We start from the raw sequence: 16,627 nt of genomic DNA, 5'->3' as shown, positions 1-16,627 counted from the left end.
CGAGATTTCGCCGTACAAAATATTTTCGCCAATCGAAAACTGTGTAACTAATGTATCCTAAAATAGGCATCCCGCGAATTGCCCATCAATCACGCATGCACTCTATTGTAAACTTCCGGCGATTTTTTGTTACGAGATGTAAGTTGGAATACTTAGCAATGCAAAGTCACATACAAAAAGTCGTCACTAAAAGAAGCATAGTTTTTCGCGAAGCTCAGTGGTTGTTGTTTATATTGTAGACCTTTACAGATAAAACTGCCGACTTCTGTGGTTCGATCTATAACATTTTTTTAGCACATTCATAACATTGAAAATTAGGTGAAATGCATTACATTGAGCATGTTTATTTTATGTAGGTCAAATTGGACTGAATCTTTTGTTATCAGTTTAGTTTAGCATTCTTCCACCTTTCACCAAGTGCATGAACCGCACCGGTAATTTGTCGGGGGTTTCTAGCATGCACATGCATACACTATGATACAGCCGTTGCTGTCCTTTGATAACTAAAAAACCCTTTGTCCATTGGTTATCAAACTTCCCAGAAAGGTTGTTCAGGACCATCTGACTGTTTATTATAGGTCGAACGGCTTTTAGCTTGTATACAGTAGTTGTCGGACTGATAACTGAACATTGTTGCAAACCACGGTTTTAAGTCTACACACGTTCCTTCATCATGATGGAGAGAAGCACCCATGGGGTAACCGACGATGAACTGAAGAACCCTTAAGATAGTCATTGGAAATTTTGAAGATTGCGATTTCTTTGAAATATAGAGATATGTCTCCAATTTCATCACCTAACCAGCAAAAGACGTCTCTCTCGAGAATTTTTCACTTGTATGGAGACATCAACAAGACTGGTGAAGGGCTTCAAATTTAGGCCTTTGCTTGGCGCTTACGGCCATTGAGCAGTGAGGGTTCTTTAGTGTGCCACACCTACTGTGACACGGGACATCCGTTTTTAAGGTAATCTCCGAGGACCTGTGACATTCACATCTGATGCTGAGCGTTTGGCGATGGAGCTGTCACTACCTGTTTTATCGACTTAGGTCTGTCGGGTCCGAGATTCAAACCCGGCCTTCCACATGCAGGGTGAACACTAACCTGTAGACCACCGTGGCGTTACACAGGCCTGATTTGAATGTGGACTGTACCCATCAATTAAGTGCATGGAAAGTAAAGTACTAGAGATCATCATGACTAGTAACATCCGGCCACTTCTTGGATAATAAGAAGTAGACCCCTCTCAGTTTTAGGGATCCATAGCCTTACAGAAATACGCACTACAAATGTCTAAATCTCCATGGGTGTCGGGTATTTTTTTAGGATATGTAGGGGGCCGATATAAGGCCCCATTCCCAATACTAAAAAGCAGGTATTTTCCCCAATGTTTGCTTTTAAATTCCCAAACAATGAAAACAAATCAAAGCAGGGAATCCACATTGTTCATAAATCTTCAAAGGCTCACAGATTACAATTTTTGCTTCAAAATTGTTAAGTAAATCTAATTTTTTGGCCTATGTTTATTTAAATGTGGTAAGCTTTGACCAAAATGTAAGTTGGAAGGAGTCCAATTATTCCTGAATGCACTGGTTTGGTTTTTTCCCTTCTTTTATCCATGGAACATTTTTCCCAATTTCAAGCAAATGTCGTTATTTTTCCCTATTGTAAAGGCCCAGACCATTAAAACAGGGTTGGCAAAAAAGTGGTCAATATGAGTATTGACCGGGCCGGTGGTCAATACTGGTTAAAACCGGTCAATACTGGTCGATTGAAAATTATTTGGTCATTATAGTCTGTGTTATTTATTTTAAATGTTTAATTTATCTTTATTTTTGCAAGAAATGTACAAAAATAGGAAAATGGACAGTTTAAATCACAATTGACCAGTATTGACCACTTGGGGAGTATTGACCAGGACGGTTAAAACCACTGGTTAAAACCGGGGGCGGTTTTAACCGCCCAACCCTGCATTAAAATCAAGACCTTAAATAAAACCTGGGTGTATGGTTTCTGGTGATTAGATATTTCAAACAGTTTATTGTACCATTAATTATTCACCTAAATGTAAAATATAGGAATTAATTAATCAGGTATGGATCCTTAGTCTGTCGAGAAACAGGTTGGATGTATATAATGAATTTTCTTTTTTCTTGTCTTTGAAAAGTGTAACCCATGTAGGTAGAACTTTTAAAACTCTTGAGTTGGTTTGTTGATATTTGTATATTTAAATCTGAATCTAAACCTGCAATATGCATACACATTTGAATATAACATTTAACCTAGCTGTAATTCATAAAGTACAATATTATAAATTTACAGCATAATATTATTAAATTCATGCATAATTAATATATGTATAAATATGCTTACCAGTCTATTGCCAATGTAATAAATCTAATATATAAGGTATTGCTATATGCTTCTAACACCTTGATGGTCGTGCAGAGAATGATTGGATATTGTAGAATAGCATGCAGGTGCGGGCTATTGAATACAGCTCACTCTCTCTCATACATATCTTGCTCAATCACATGACATACAAACCAGAAACTATGATAGACACTACTAAAGAAAATATTAAGAACCTGGTCCCATAATTTTGTAGAAATTTAATCAACTTAAGAAGAATAATTGCAATAAAATCACATGCCCTTGATAGACATTTTAACACATTATATGCTGTGCATTGGGATTCTACAGATGAAAGCACTCTGCTATACTGTACTAAATGACTAATACCTATTGTAATTGTTTGCACAGGTCAGAATACTGGAAATCGCAACCTAGAAAATTTTGTGAATACTGTAAATGTTGGATAACAGATAATAAACCTGTAAGTATGAATGTGACCAGAGCTAAGTATGAATGTGACCAGAGCTAAGTATGAATGTGACCAGAGCTAAGTATGAATGTGACCAGAGGTAAGTATGAATGTGACCAGAGCTAAGTATGAATGTGACCAGAGGTAAGTATGAATGTGACCAGAGCTAAGTATGAATGTGACCAGAGGAAAGTATGAATGTGACCAGAGCTAAGTATGAATGTGACCAGAGCTAAGTATGAATGTGACCAGAGCTAAGTATGAATGTGACCAGAGGAAAGTATGAATGTGACCAGAGGATTTGTTTTTGAAAATTTTAGAAAGAAAGCATTTTATACAGAGAATGTTACATGTTTTTTTTCTTCTATATCGCATCCCCATATCAACCTGAGATTTCAACAGAGGTTTGATATGGAATGTGGTATGTTTCATTATGTATGTAATATACTATAAGATAAACAGAAAGAAAGATTATTTTAGGATTATGTCAATGTATTTTTTCTATTTAAAGACATTGGATTTGTTTCAAATATGAAAAATAGTATCTTCATTGGAAACATAAAACTTGAAAAGTTCAAATCAATCAATGTAATTGGCATATGGGAATAGAGAAGTTTGAAGTGGAAATCCTACTATAATTATATATTTTTTCTGAAGTGAAAATTTGATGGTAATTGGTTAATAGGAGAAATGGGGATTTGATTTGTTATTTTTTTTATTTTAGTTCAGTGTTTTGGGGTTTTTTTGGAGGATTTAAAAGCAATATAAATGAATCCCTTTGAAGGTCAATAATTTTTAGTATGAACAGACTTATTTATGCAGTACCCTCTGACTTTTCATAGAAGTGCATGTACATATAGGTGCTTATTCAAGCTTACTAGTAATTTGCCTTCAGTAAGATATTTGTCCATGCCATTATGAATTAATATTTATCATTTTACAGAGTGTTGATTTTCATGAGAAAGGAAAAAAGCATCAAGAAAATGTTAAAAGAAAAATTGATGAAGTAAGTCTTCGTGTGTAGTTTTGGATATTTGATGAAAGCTATACTTTTTCCTTTATACTACTGAAATGATTTGATGGCTCATGTACAACACAATAGAGTTTTACGTGCAAGGTCCTATGTGACTCCTGAAATGGAGGACCACAGTTCTTTGAATTTGTGTGTTATTATACAAGACCAATAGTATGTTACCCTTCTTGGGAGCCCAATGACATCTCTATTTCCTCTACAATGTACATGCCTCAGAGTTTGCATCCTATAGACAATCTCCATTTTCTGATGCTTAAAAGTTTTTAGTTTTCCTTTTTAATTTCATTGACATTATATAGGTAAGAAAAAAGGGAATAACAGATGCAAAGAAACAGGAAAAATTGGAAGATGACCTTGAAAAAATGGAAAAGGTTAGTGAAGTTACTATTGAAAAAACAAGATAGAAAATGAGAAAAATAAGAAAAGTAGTACTAAGATATATTTATAAGTATAAAACAAATAAAATCTTTTTTGAGTAGCTAATTTGTTTTCTTGTAAACATAACAAGATGCATGAATCTTCAACAAAGTCATAGCTTAGCCTTTGATGAGAAGATGTACTGGTATGTTAGGATGGGAAATTGACCTCAATGTAATCTGGTTCTAGGCTGCCTTGGAGGCTTTTAAAAAAGACCTTGCCAGTGATCCAGAACTTGCTGCCAAGTATGGCGTGAGGGTCAGGTCAGAAGCTGGTAGGTATTTTAAGTTCTTCAGTGTAATGATGGATTTAAAGAGTGTAAAAATACCATGGAATCATTAAATTTTTGTGGGGGCTCAATTTTCATGGTTTCCCCCATCTCAGTAATATCAAACCACAATGAAATACAAAATTTATGTGTTTTAATGTACATATCCAGGAAGTTACACCACAACAAAACTGTAACATCTTGGCAATCAATGAAAATTTGGTCCTCATGAATTTAAATGATTCCACAATAGATATATGGAACATAAGGGTGTGTGTATATATGTATATATATCAGAGTGTCAGGATAGATATATCAGAGTGTCAGGATAGATATATCAGAGTGTCAGGATAGATGTAGAGAGTGTCAGGATAGATATATCAGAGTGTCAGGATAGATATATAGAGTAAGAAAGATATAGAGATTGTCAGGATAGGTATAGAGAGTGTCAGGATAGATATATCAGAGTGTCAGGATAGGTATAGAGAGTGTCAGGATAGATATATCAGAGTGTCAGGATAGATATATAGAGTAAGAAAGATATAGAGAGTGTCAGGATAGGTATAGAGAGTGTCAGGATAGATATATCAGAGTGTCAGGATAGATATATCAGAGTGTCAGGATAGATGTAGAGAGTGTCAGGATAGATGTATAGAGAAAGAAAGATATAGAGAGTCTCAGGATAGGTATAGAGAGTGTCAGGATAGATATATAGAGTAAGAAAGATATAGAGAGTGTCAGGATAGATATAGAGAGTGTCAGGATAGATATAGAGAGTGTCAGGATAGATATAGAGAGTGTCAGGATAGATGTATAGAGTGTCAGGATAGATGTAGAGAGTGTCAGGATAGATAAATAAAGTGTCAGGAGATATAGAGAGTGACAGGATAGATATAGAGAGTGTTGGGATAGATATAGAGAGTGTCAGGATAGATATAGAGAGTGTCAGGATAGATATAGAGAGTGTCAGGATAGATATAGAGAGTGTCAGGATAGATGTATAGAGTGTCAGGATAGATATAGAGAGTGTCAGGATAGATATAGAGAGTGTCAGGATAGAGAGTGTCAGGATAGATATAGAGAGTGTCAGGATAGATATAGAGAGTGTCAGGATAGAGAGTGTCAGGATAGATATAGAGAGTGTCAGGGTAAATATAGAGAGTGTCAGGAGAGATATATGGAGGGTCAGGTTATATTTAGAAGATGATGATAGATAATGGGGCATAAGGGCAGATCAATTGAACATTATGATAGGTCTATAGAGTGGCAAAATATATATAAATATATATATTTGGAGTGTCAGGATAGATTTATGGAGTATAAGGATATGTCTATAAAATATGAAAATATATCTATGCAGCATAATGAAAAATCTATGGATGTCAAAGAAAACCTTTGAAGTCTGTCAGAATAAATCTGTTGAATGGCAGATTAGGTCAATGGATTGTCAAATTTGAGCTATGGACTATTTAATATAACTTGACACTCTAAATGATATTCTGACTCTCTATAGATGTATCCTGACACTCCATGGATTTATCCTATCAGTCCACGATTTAACCAGACACTATATATCTAACCTTATAATACTCCATATCCTGATACGTCAGTTAGATTAGATCTAAGAAATGCCATGATATATTTATAGAATGTCAAGATAGATTTGTAAACTGCCAGGTTCTATGTAATCTAGGGATTGATATATGGACTTTTGATTATAAGTTGATTTTAGCATCCTAAAAATTAGATTGTTTATTTTCATGTATGAAAGTTAGGTTAGAAAATGAGAGAAATGAGATTTATTCTAGTGAAATACATGTGTAATCAACAAAGATTGAGGTTGTTGTTTTTGGGTTTTTTTAAAAAAAAAAAATTTCCCACATTGATTATTTTATGCCCTCTTCAAAGAAGAGGGGCATATAGCTGAAGAACTGTAGCTCTCTGTAAAAATATCTTGACGGAACAGAGAGCTACAGATCCACCCCTTATAAAAACCTTCGATTTACGGCGCACAAAAAGCTGAGGCCTGATATCGTTGTATTCTTGTGTTGCTGTCTCATAACTTTGATATCAAAAAAATCCTTTACATATTTTCCTACTATACTTTTGTCCAAATTTACCTCCAAATATTCATTAAAGCCCCATATGACCCGAAAACTCACAGCTTTAAATGATTTCGTTTGTTGACGTAGCCATGTTAAGTAGCCGGTCAATTCGAACCCTGTTGCTATTGGTATCTATTCATAAAATTTGTTATAAGTTATGTATTCGCTCTTCATTTATTATCAACACGAATAATTAATAGAAATTTAAAAATAGAGTTTTTGTTAAGGTAAAATAAGCTCTTAATTAATGAAAATGCTACAAAATCCCATTATGATCATTAACACTCGTGTGGCAGGGATGGAGACCGGACTAATGAAAGCCACATTGCCTTGAGTTTAGCTATTTGAATAATTAATATGTAAAGGAACTGGGATGATATACTATTTAAGATATTTAGCTCAAATATGTGTGGGGATATTAGTTAACATCTAGACGTTATTGTGCAAGTATGGAAATGAACTGGGATTCGAATTGATTGGCTACCTAACATGGCTACGTCGACGTACTAAATCATCAAAAGCTGTGAGTTTTCAGGTTGTATGGGGCTTTAGGGAATATTTGAAGGTATGTTTGGACACAAGTACAGGAGGAAAATATGTAAGGAATTTTTTAACATCAAATTTATGAGACAACAACACAAGAATACAATATCAGACCTCAACCATGCGCAGCTTTTTGTGTGCCGTAAATCGAAGGTTTTTATAAGGGGTGGATCTGCAGCTCTCTGTTCTGTCACAATATTTTCAAAGAGAGCTACAGTTCTGCAGCTAAGGGGCATATTGCTTTGCACCTGTTGGTCGGTCTGTAGACCACATGTTGTCTGCTCAATATCTTGAGAACCATTCACTTGATCATAATGATATTTCATATGTGGGTTTGTTATGAGTAGAAGAGGACCACTGTTGTTTTTCAGGTCCAAAGGTCAAGAGTCAATCTACTCTGGCCATAGGAATATACTGACCACTCAATATCTTGAGAACCCTTTGCTTGACAGACATCAAACTTGGTACACTGGTACATCTTCAAGAGAAGATGACCCCTATTGATTTTGAGGTCACATGGTCAAAGGTCAAGGGTTAAACTGGACAGCGTAATATATTATCTCATATTTTAAGAATTGGTTGCTTGATTGACACCAAACTTGGTACACTGGTACATCATAAGGAGTAGATGACCCCTATTAATTTTTAGGTCAAATGGTCGATCCACTCTTGACATAGGAAGATATTGTCTGCTCAATATTTTGAATTGATGATATTACTATCAATTAAATGATGTATTTGTATAACCCTTTTCAATTTTGCACCATGGGGGCATATGTGTTTTACAAACATCTCTTGTTTAAATACCTATAATAATAGTGTCATAAACACTGCAACATTTATGGTTTACTTTATCATCAGAAAAAGAAGCTGAAAAAACAAAGAAAGAAACAGCGGCAGATATTGCAAGACAGAAAGCCCTAGAGAATGTGGAAAGGAAGCAAAGAGAAGGAGAGTGGTATGAGGCCAAGTCATCTGAGGGCTACACCTACTACTGGAATACAGTCACACACGGTAATAGTCACACACAGGGTAATACACTCACACACAGTAATACAGTCACACACAGTAATACAGTCACACACACAGTAATACAGTCACACACACGGTAATACAGTCACACACACGGTAATACAGTCACACACACAATAATACAGTCACACACAGTAATACAGTCACACACAGTAATACAGTCACACACAGTAATACAGTCACACACACGGTAATACAGTCACACACAATAATACAGTCACACACACAGTAATACAGTCACACACACAGTAATACAGTCACTCACACAGTACTACAGTCACACACAGTAATACAGTCACACACGGTAATACAGTCACACACACATGGTAATACAGTCACACACAGTAATACAGTCACACACAGTAATACAGTCACACACGGTAATACAGTCACACACACGGTAATACAGTCACACACAGGGTAATACACTCACACACAGTAATACAGTCACACACAGTAATACAGTCACACACACAGTAATACAGTCACACACACAGTAATACAGTCACACACACAGTAATACAGTCACACACACAGTAATACAGTCACACACAGTGATACAGTCACACACACGGTAATACAATCACACACGGTAATACAGTCACACACACAGTAATACAGTCACACACACAGTAATACAGTCACACACACGGTAATACAGTCACACACACAGTAATACAGTCACACACACAGTAATACAGTCACACACACAGTAATACAGTCACACACGGTATTACAGTCACACACAGGGTAATACAGTCACACACACAGTAATACAGTCACACACGGTAATACAGTCACACACACAGTAATACAGTCACACACACAGTAATACAGTCACACACACAGTAATACAATCACACATACAGTAATACAGTCACACACGGTAATACAGTCACACACGGTAATACAGTCACACACAGTAATACAGTCACACAGAGTAATACAGTCACACACAGTAATACAGTCACACACACAGTAATACAGTCACACACACAGTAATACACACAGTAATACAGTCACACACAGTAATACAGTCACACACAGTAATACAGTCACACACAGTAATACAGTCACACACAGTAATACAGTCACACACACAGTACTACAGTCACACACGGTAATACAGTCACACACGGTAATACAGTCACACACACGGTAATACAGTCACACACGGTAATACAGTCACACACACAGTAATACAGTCACACACAGTAATACAGTCACACACGGTAATACAGTCACACACACAGTAATACAGTCACACACGGTAATACAGTCACACACGGTAATACAGTCACACACACAGTAATACAGTCACACACAGTAATACAGTCACACACAGTAATACAGTCACACACGGTAATACAGTCACACACACAGTAATACAGTCACACACGGTAATACAGTCACACACACAGTAATACAGTCACACACGGTAATACAGTCACACACAGTAATACAGTCACACACACAGTAATACAGTCACGCACGGTAATACAGTCACACACAGTAATACAGTCACACACACGGTAATACAGTCACACACAGTAATACAGTCACACACACAGTAATACAGTCACACACGGTAATACAGTCACACACACAGTAATACAGTCACACACGGTAATACAGTCACACACACAGTAATACAGTCACACACGGTAATACAGTCACACACAGTAATACAGTCACACACACAGTAATACAGTCACACACAGTAATACAGTCACACACAGTAATACAGTCACACACAGTAATACAGTCACACACGGTAATACAGTCACACACGCAGTAATACAGTCACACACGGTAATACAGTCACACACAGTAATACAGTCACACACACAGTAATACAGTCACACACGGTAATACAGTCACACACAGTAATACAGTCACACACACGGTAATACAGTCACACACAGTAATACAGTCACACACAGTAATACAGTCACACACAGTAATACAGTCACACACACAGTAATACAGTCACACACACAGTAATACACACAGTAATACAGTCACACACAGTAATACAGTCACACATGGTAATACAGTCACACACAGTAATACAGTCACACACAGTAATACAGTCACACACAGTAATACAGTCACACACGGTAATACAGTCACACACGGTAATACAGTCACACACACAGTAATACAGTCACACACGGTAATACAGTCACACACGGTAATACAGTCACACACGGTAATACAGTCACACACGGTAATACAGTCACACACAGTAATACAGTCACACACACAGTAATACAGTCACACACACAGTAATACAGTCACACACAGTAATACAGTCACACACACGGTAATACAATCACACACGGTAATACAGTCACACACACAGTAATACAGTCACACACACAGTAATACAGTCACACACACGGTAATACAGTCACACACACAGTAATACAGTCACACACACAGTAATACAGTCACACACGGTATTACAGTCACACACAGGGTAATACAGTCACACACACAGTAATACAGTCACACACGGTAATACAGTCACACACACAGTAATACAGTCACACACACGGTAATACAGTCACACACACAGTAATACAGTCACACACACAGTAATACAGTCACACACACAGTAATACAGTCACACACGGTATTACAGTCACACACAGGGTAATACAGTCACACACACGGTAATACAGTCACACACGGTAATACAGTCACACACACAGTAATACAGTCACACACAGTAATACAGTCACACACGGTAATACAGTCACACACACAGTAATACAGTCACACACACAGTAATACAGTCACACACGGTAATACAGTCACACACGGTAATACAGTCACACACAGTAACAGTAATACAGTCACACACACGGTAATACAGTCACACACACAGTAATACAGTCACACACAGCAATACAGTCACACACAGTAATACAGTCACACACACAGTATTACAGTCACACACACAGTAATACAGTTACACACAGTAATACAGTCACACACACGGTAATACAGTCACACACACGGTAATACAGTCACACACACAGTAATACAGTCACACACACAGTAATACAGTCACACACACAGTAATACAGTCACTCACACAGTACTACAGTCACACACAGTAATACAGTCACACACAGTAATACAGTCACACACATGGTAATACAGTCACACACACGGTAATACAATCACACACAGGGTAATACAGTCACACACACAGTAATATAGTCACACACACAGTAATCCAGCACACACGGTAATACAGTCACACACACAGTAATACAGTCACACACACAGTAATACAGTCACTTAAACAATGATTATCGCCTTGCACAACCATAAAGGAAAATAAAACAAAAAACTTAAATTTTAGAATCTAAATGGGTTGCCCCAAAGGTCTATGTGTCACTAGAAGAACAAGAAGCCAAAAAAATGGAAGAGGAGGAGGAAACCAAGAAACAAGCAAGAGTTGTGAGTATGCTGGTTTTTGTATAGAGTTGTGAGTATGCTGGTGTTTGCATAGAGTTGTGAGTATGTCATATTATGCCCCCGGGCTGATATGGGACTACCCAGGCTGATATGACAAAATATGGATTTTAGCATGTAATATTCTCTATATTATGGGTATGTAGCGGAAATTCAAACATACATGTGTAAAGCCAAAACTGATATACTGACTGTTCCAACCATACCTGTTGTACCTCTGAGCATGGTTATTTGTACTCCAGTCAGATCGAAGTTCATAATGAGATGCTTTTGACTTGATGCTGCATAATGGGGTATCGGTATATGTATACATGTATATGGAAAGTAGGAATGGTAACTGAGGCTCTTGCTTGTGGGAATAGCTTAGGATAGTCTTAGTATCACTAATGTCAGTATCATAACTAGTCCTACATTAAGATAGTCTGGAGAGAGGAGGGTCATCAGTGGTAAGGATAATCTCAAAGCATGGTTGATGATGATTCCAGCATCACAGGAGTCGTAAATAAGTGGGAAATCAGAGATTATTGGAACTATGATTTAACCACTCGGTGCATAATGTGAAATATCATTTACATATCAATAATTAAAATCACTTTATATATCAATGATTAAAATGATTATAAGTTAATTCAATGTTTGGAAATCATCAGTAATGGTTAAAACTTATCAGTAGCATCTAGCAATGCCTTTATTACAGTGACCTTTCATTTAAAAAAAAAAACAAAAAAAAAACAACCCTGATGTTAATTCCAGCAAGAAGAACTTGATGCTCTTCCTGATCAAGTGACAGTGGGGCCTCTTTTGAGAGGAACAACTTCGACAACTGCATATGGCCGGTGGACCACAGTTCAGTAAGTCTTTTAGACTTTAAATGTGTACAAAAACAATTCATTATGTAAAATGTGAAAATTTACAGTTATTTGAAATTTTCTATTGTCCTCTTTGATACTGGTAGCTTTGTTAATTTAGAATTGATGTGTTAAAACACCAGTTTGGGATATATCTTAAAGGGGCATGGGCACGATTTGAGCTGAATGTTCAAATTTAATTTTTTCCATTTTTAATGTTTACAATGCTTAACTAAGGTATTCCCCAATGGTCAGCAAAAATTTGAATGTCTGTTGTTGAGTTACAAGAGAGATACAGAGCTCACAATTCTGAAATTGTTATGTAAACAAGGCCTGTGTTATGTTTTTGTTTTCATAGGTTAAATATACTACATGTAGTAAAAGTTTTTAAAGCCGATTTTTTTAAATTAACAAGTTAATTCTGAACACAATTAAGCAATCTATATGTAATCAAAAACATGACACTAGCCTTGTTTACATAACTGTAACAAAGAATTATTGTCTTTATAAAGATAGTCCATACAATGATAATCCATACAGTGATAATCCATACAATGATAATCCTTACAGTGATAATCCTTACAGTGATAATCCATACAGTGATAGTTCATACAATGATATTCCATACAGTGATAATCCTGACAATGATATTCCATACAGTGATAATCCTGACAATGATAATCCATACAGTGATAATCCTTATAATGATATTTCGTACAATGATAATCCATACAGTGATAATCCTTACAATGATAATCCATATAATGATATTTCGTACAGTGATAATCCACACAGTGATAATCCTTACAATGATAATCCATACAGTGATAATCCTTACAATGATATTTCGTACAATGATAATCCATACAGTGATAATCCATACAGTAATAATCCATATAGTGATAATCCCTACAATGATAATCCATAGTCATAATCTATACAATTATAGTTCATACAATGATAATCCATAGTGATAATTCATACAATGATAATCCATACAGTGATAATCCATACAATGATAATCCATACAATGATAATCCTTACAATAATAATCCATACATAGATAGCCCTTACAATGATAGTCCAACCAATTTGATAGCATATATGTTATTAACATGAACCAAAACAAAAAGTTTTTAAAATTTTGTTTTCTTAATCTTCCTTGCATGCATACTTCTTGATAATTTATGATAATGAAGTCATGTGTTGCTAAACTTTGGTTCTTGAGTTGTCTTTATCTTAAAGGACACATCTCGTGTTTTCAAAGTATACAGAATTATATGTATTTTGTCTTCCTTATGCTTATAGAAATTAATTGTAATAGTTCGTTCGCTGAAGTATTGCGATAATTAGCCACAATACGGACTTAAATCTAAGCCCTGATTTCAAAAAGCCTAGTTAATTAGATAGGTAGTCACGTGGTACAGTGACGTCATATGCGACCTTCGTCGATCAACTTGTTGTAAAAGTATTGTTAGATATGTTTAAAAACTCGGGTTTTAGGGGGCCTAATTTATTTATCATGGATAACATTTATTTCGATGTTGACAAATTTCCTGAGTCTTATATCTTTTAGCCACCAGTGCATACAAATAACGACCCAAATGTAGCGAGGAAAGCGGGTATGAAATCTGCATTTTGCGAGTAAATGATGTTTACATGGGATCACTGTCTAAACACTATTTGGTAATATCATTTCTGTAAACAACTGTAATTAGAGTTGTTGCTTTTCTAAAATAAACAGTGCAATTATTATTAAATTTATTTTTGGAGAAGTTAGATAGGCCTAAATTATGATACGATTACGTATCATTGTCAACTAGCTAGTACTACTGTCACGGGTGCATTTCGGAAAAAAATAATAAAAATGATCAAACTTATTGTGAAAATCACAATACTTTTAAATTATTTATTCAAGAAATTTTATTAATCATTATTATTTTTTATCTACACGTTGTTACTTAGGAAGTGGGAGCGCGACATGCTGTTGTTGTAAACACGTACACGTGTTCCTTTAAAAAAATGAAAGCATTATAATTCAATTCAAAGTTGGGAAATATCATATTTTATTATTTATAATTGAAAGTTCAATTATCTTTTATATTTAAATTTCTTTTTTTAAACTACCAGTTGGTAGACACGGCTAGCAAAGTTCTGCCTATATCATATGTTGTTACAAGGTGAAGGTCAGTTGGTGCGAGTGTGTATTGAATTTGAGAGCAGAACGGAAAGCATATGCCGTAGGCCTATATGTAACAGTGCGTAGCTTCGATAGAACCATTTTCTCGCAGTTTATCTACGTCTTTGTCCAAGTGCTTGTTTGAAAAAGTACAGGGACCAATTCTACTGGGTTTTTTAATGGCAAAATCGTTGTGCTGACAAAAAATATTCACGTCTTGTCACTCATACCTTCCTTCGAAAATTGAAGAAAACACAGTCCAAATCCTCTCTACTGACAGCAAGTACACCCTTAAACGGCACAAAACACCCTAATGCAGTGTTATTTACAAGCCGTTAATGTGATAATTGTTTGTTTGTCAATTAAATCTAATCTGTTTATGAAATGGCTAACAACTGTTTTCAAATCGTCTCGCTCGAGGTCGCATATGACGTCACAGATAATGGCGCGTAAAATATCGAAGAAAATATGCATATCGCAAGATTTGAATTTCATCGCTTTCAAACTCGAAAACTACGCAAACTGTTTCATTCAAAACACACGTAAAGTAGTTTTAGGCATGAAATGAATTAATTTTGCTGAAAAAAATAAAAAGTTTAAAAACATGCGATGTGTCCTTTAATAAAGGGTGATACAAAACTTGCATGCATTATATTTGAAGATTTGCACATTTTAAGACCACAATTCTTATCTATAAAGCATTTACTTGTACATTGATGTGTAGAGAGAATTTATGGCATAAGATATACAAATATTACTATATTTGTAACCAGGGAACTTCCCAACCTTGATCTTCCTGAGGATCCTCCTATACCGTTAGAGCCACTTCCTGTTGAAGACATTCCCCTACCAGAACCTCCCAAAGAGAAAGTAGAGAAGAAGCAAGAGGGTGGAAGGTTTAAAGAGAAGAGGGTCAAAAGTTTAGCTAGTGACAATGACACAACAAAAGTGACGTTCAAGAAACGAAAGTTAGGATCTGGTGCTCGCAATACTAGACAGAGAGAAGACGAGGATTGACAGTGATCAAACTGTAGAAATAAGTGAACAGTCTTATATTCCCGTTAGGTGACATCAAAGGAGACCAAAGATCTGTGATGATTTTCCAACTTCATCGTCAGAATATGGAGACCACAGTATGATCTGCTGCTGATCAAGTATGAAATAAATATTTTGTGAAGATTTGATTCAGCTGGTGTCATTTATTGTCATCAATCTCTGATCAAACTTCTCTATGTAAGAATCTTTGTTTAGTGTTGAGGGCTCCTTGCAGTGAACCTTAAGCTGACTGGAAATTCTGTCTCAGGAACCTTTGTCAGAGCCTGTGACTGCTCTATGGAATAATAGTACAAAGGAAAGAAACACTGTTGCAATAAAGACATATTTTAATATGATTATCAACAAGGTAAAACATGGTCTTCACACACAACTTATAAATGGAGTAAAGTATATTATCACAGTCAGAAATTACAGATATTGAGTATTGTATGCCAGCACAGTCAGATATACATGTTTACTAAGTGTGACTCATGGGAGAGCTGGGTAAACATAAATGATATATGAATTGACTAAAAATCTATCAACAGCAGAAGAACATCAACCGTTCATCCACAGTTCACATTTCCACACAGGGTGCAAAGGTGTGTCCTGTTGTAAGACAGTGTATGCATTTTCTTTAAATAAATACTGGTGTGTTGCATATCTGGTGTTTGTTTGCTGTATGGTCAAGTGACCTTCACATAGATAACCTAAAGATGTCAGCTGATGACCTCAGTGCCAAGTAAAGGCCACGTGACATATGAGTAGATAAATCATTGCGACTGCTGTGGTTACCAGCATCAAAGGAAAACCCACCCTATAATAGAGAATTAAGTTAATATTGGTGAGATTTTA

At 35.9% G+C, this 16,627-nt stretch overlaps 2 protein-coding genes across 4 annotated transcripts in view; one reads left to right on the top strand and one right to left on the bottom strand.

Annotated features, from left to right (window-relative positions):
• Position 1: 1 nt before the first annotated feature.
• Positions 2 to 16,433, top strand: LOC125680352 (WW domain-binding protein 4-like). 2 transcript variants are annotated; one of them, XR_007371932.2, is made up of 10 exons: positions 2 to 138; positions 2,763 to 2,835; positions 3,767 to 3,829; positions 4,156 to 4,227; positions 4,463 to 4,547; positions 8,051 to 8,203; positions 11,598 to 11,695; positions 12,464 to 12,561; positions 15,511 to 15,891; positions 15,989 to 16,433. XR_007371932.2 is itself a non-coding variant. In XM_048919851.2 (9 exons), coding segments are annotated over exons 1-9 (888 nt in total). In that variant the 5' UTR covers positions 2 to 136; the 3' UTR covers positions 15,755 to 16,433. The 2 variants fall into 2 exon arrangements, 1 of the variants encoding a protein (XP_048775808.1); XM_048919851.2 differs by having other exon boundaries at positions 15,511 to 16,433.
• LOC125680347 (P protein-like) overlaps positions 16,102 to 16,627 on the bottom strand; it is a 12,380-nt gene continuing 11,854 nt past the window's right edge. For both annotated transcript variants that reach the window (XM_048919841.2, XM_056154564.1), the window contains exon 20: positions 16,102 to 16,589. In XM_048919841.2, coding sequence (XP_048775798.1) covers positions 16,505 to 16,589 — 85 coding nt within the window. In that variant the 3' untranslated portion in view covers positions 16,102 to 16,504. The remainder of the gene's footprint in view (positions 16,590 to 16,627) is intronic.

This window comes from Ostrea edulis, chromosome 2, assembly GCF_947568905.1.
Source record: "Ostrea edulis chromosome 2, xbOstEdul1.1, whole genome shotgun sequence".
Taxonomy (NCBI): Eukaryota; Metazoa; Mollusca; class Bivalvia; order Ostreida; family Ostreidae; genus Ostrea; species Ostrea edulis.
The sequence above is the reverse complement of the archived record's forward strand: the minus strand, read 5'-3'. Positions and strand labels throughout refer to the sequence as shown.

Bases quoted from the DNA above. Each gene is read 5' to 3' on its own strand.
- LOC125680352 (XM_048919851.2), top strand. The intron at 2,836-3,766 runs GTAAGTATGAAT...ATCATTTTACAG, and splicing joins GGATAACAGATAATAAACCT to AGTGTTGATTTTCATGAGAA. The intron at 8,204-11,597 runs GTAATAGTCACA...CTTAAATTTTAG, and splicing joins CTGGAATACAGTCACACACG to AATCTAAATGGGTTGCCCCA.